Source organism: Passer montanus, unplaced genomic scaffold, assembly GCF_014805655.1.
Source record: "Passer montanus isolate IOZ18808 unplaced genomic scaffold, ASM1480565v1 scaffold850, whole genome shotgun sequence".
In the NCBI taxonomy this organism is placed as follows: domain Eukaryota; kingdom Metazoa; phylum Chordata; class Aves; order Passeriformes; family Passeridae; genus Passer; species Passer montanus.
The window spans coordinates 3537-5553 of NW_024373813.1; the positions used below are offsets into that span (position 1 = coordinate 3537).

At 52.5% G+C, this 2017-nt stretch overlaps 1 protein-coding gene across 1 annotated transcript in view; it reads right to left on the minus strand.

Moving 5' to 3' along the window:
• Window positions 1-1239: 1239 nt before the first annotated feature.
• The window catches only part of ABHD16A (abhydrolase domain containing 16A, phospholipase), a 1176-nt gene continuing 398 nt past the window's right edge, over window positions 1240-2017 (minus strand). Inside the window, exon 3 of the mRNA XM_039733305.1 lies at window positions 1240-1365. Within this exon, the coding sequence (XP_039589239.1) occupies window positions 1255-1365 (111 nt within the window). The 3' untranslated portion in view covers window positions 1240-1254. The remainder of the gene's footprint in view (window positions 1366-2017) is intronic.

The window sequence follows — 2017 nt, forward strand, 5'->3', positions numbered from 1 at the left end:
ATGGGGGAAATGGGGTCTGGGGGCATTTTGGGGTAACTCTGGGGTTCTTTGGGGTCTGCTGGGGAATTCCGGGGGGAGTTTGGGGTCGTTCTGGGGTGATTTGGGGTCGCTGGGGAGACTTTGGGGTCATTTCGGGGGATTCTGGGGGGAGTTTGGGATTTGGGGTAATTCTGGGGGGATTTTGGGGGGCCAGAGGTGACTCCGGGGTTATTTCAGGATCCACAACAAACTCAAGGGTATTTTGGGATACATTTAGGATATTTTAGGATATCGCAGAATAATTTTAGAACGCTTTAGGATACACTTGCAATATTTTAGAATATTTTACCTTATATTTACAATATTTTAGAATATTTTACCTTATATTTACAATATTTTGGGATATTTTACCTTACACTTACAATATTTTGGGATATTTTACCTTACATTTACAATATCTTAGAATATTTTACCTTATATTTACAATATTTTGGAATACTTTAGGATATTTTAGTGTACATTCAGAATATTTTAGGATATTTTAAAACAAGTTTAGAAAACTTTAAAATACTTATAAGCTATTTTAGGATGCTTTAAGCTACATTTATGATATTTTAGGATGATTTCAGGATGTTTTAGGGTAAATTCAGGATATTTTGGGGTACATTTAAGGTATTTTTAGGATAAATTCAGGATAATTTCAGGACGTTTTGGGGTCTCTCACCTGCTCAACGAGGCGAGCCTGCCCCTGGAGCAGGGCAGGGCTGGGGGGGGACAGCTCGGGGATAGCTCAGGGATATTTTATGACACGTTTATGATACTTTATGATAATTTTATGATAATTTAGGATTATTTTAGGATAAATTCAGATTATTTTTAAGGTTCTCACCTGCTCAACGAGGCGAGCCTGCCCCTGGAGCAGGGCGGGGATATGTTATGATAACTTTATGATAATTTTATGATAATTTCAGGATATTTTAGGGTACATTCAGGATATTTTGGGGTCTCTCACCTGCTCAACGAGGCGAGCCTGCCCCTGCAGCAGGGCGGGCAGCAGCGCTCGCTGCAGCAGCCGCACGGAGCCCGGGAACAGCATCCGGCGGCCCAGGGTGTGAGCCAGGAGCAGCCTGGGGGCGGGGCCAGAATGGGACACGCCCAGGGGGCGGGATATGTTATGATAACTCAGGGATATTTTATGATAACTTTATGATAATTTTATGATAATTTCAGGATATTTTAGGGTACATTCAGGATATTTTGGGGTCTCTCACCTGCTCAACGAGGCGAGCCTGCCCCTGGAGCAGGGCGGGCAGCAGCGCTCGCTGCAGCAGCCGCACGGAGCCCGGGAACAGCATCCGGCGGCCCAGGGTGTGAGCCAGGAGCAGCCTGGGGGCGGGGCCAGAATGGGACACGCCCAGGGGGCGGGGTTAATGATGGACACGCCCAGGGTGTGAGCCAGGAGCAGCCTGGGGGCGGGGCCGGGAAAGGACACGCCCACGGGGCGGGGTTAACAATGGACACGCCCAGGGTGTGAGCCAGGAGCAGCCTGGGGGCGGGGCCAGAATGGGACACACCCAGGGGGTGGGGTTAACAAAAACCACACCCAGGGTGTGAGCCAGGAGCAGCCTGGGGGCGGGGCCGGGAAAGGACACACCCAGGGGGCGGGGTTAACAAAAACCACACCCAGGGTGTGAGCCAGGAGCAGCCTGGGGGCGGGGCCGGGAAAGGACACGCCCATGGGGCGGGGTTAACAATGGACACGCCCAGGGGGTGAGCCAGGAGCAGCCTGGGGGCGGGGCCGGGAAAGGACACGCCCAAGGGCGTGGCCAATAGCACATTCCAGGGGTGTGGTCAACGTGGACACGCCCACAGGTGTGGTCAGAGTGGGGCGTGGCCAACGGGACATTTCGGGGGGCGTGGCCAATGTGGACACACCCGGGGGCGTGGCCACTGCAGGACACGCCCAGGGGGCTGAGCCACCAGCCCCACCCACCCCTCCCTCCCCACCAATCATCTCCTCCCCACCCTGACCCCGCCC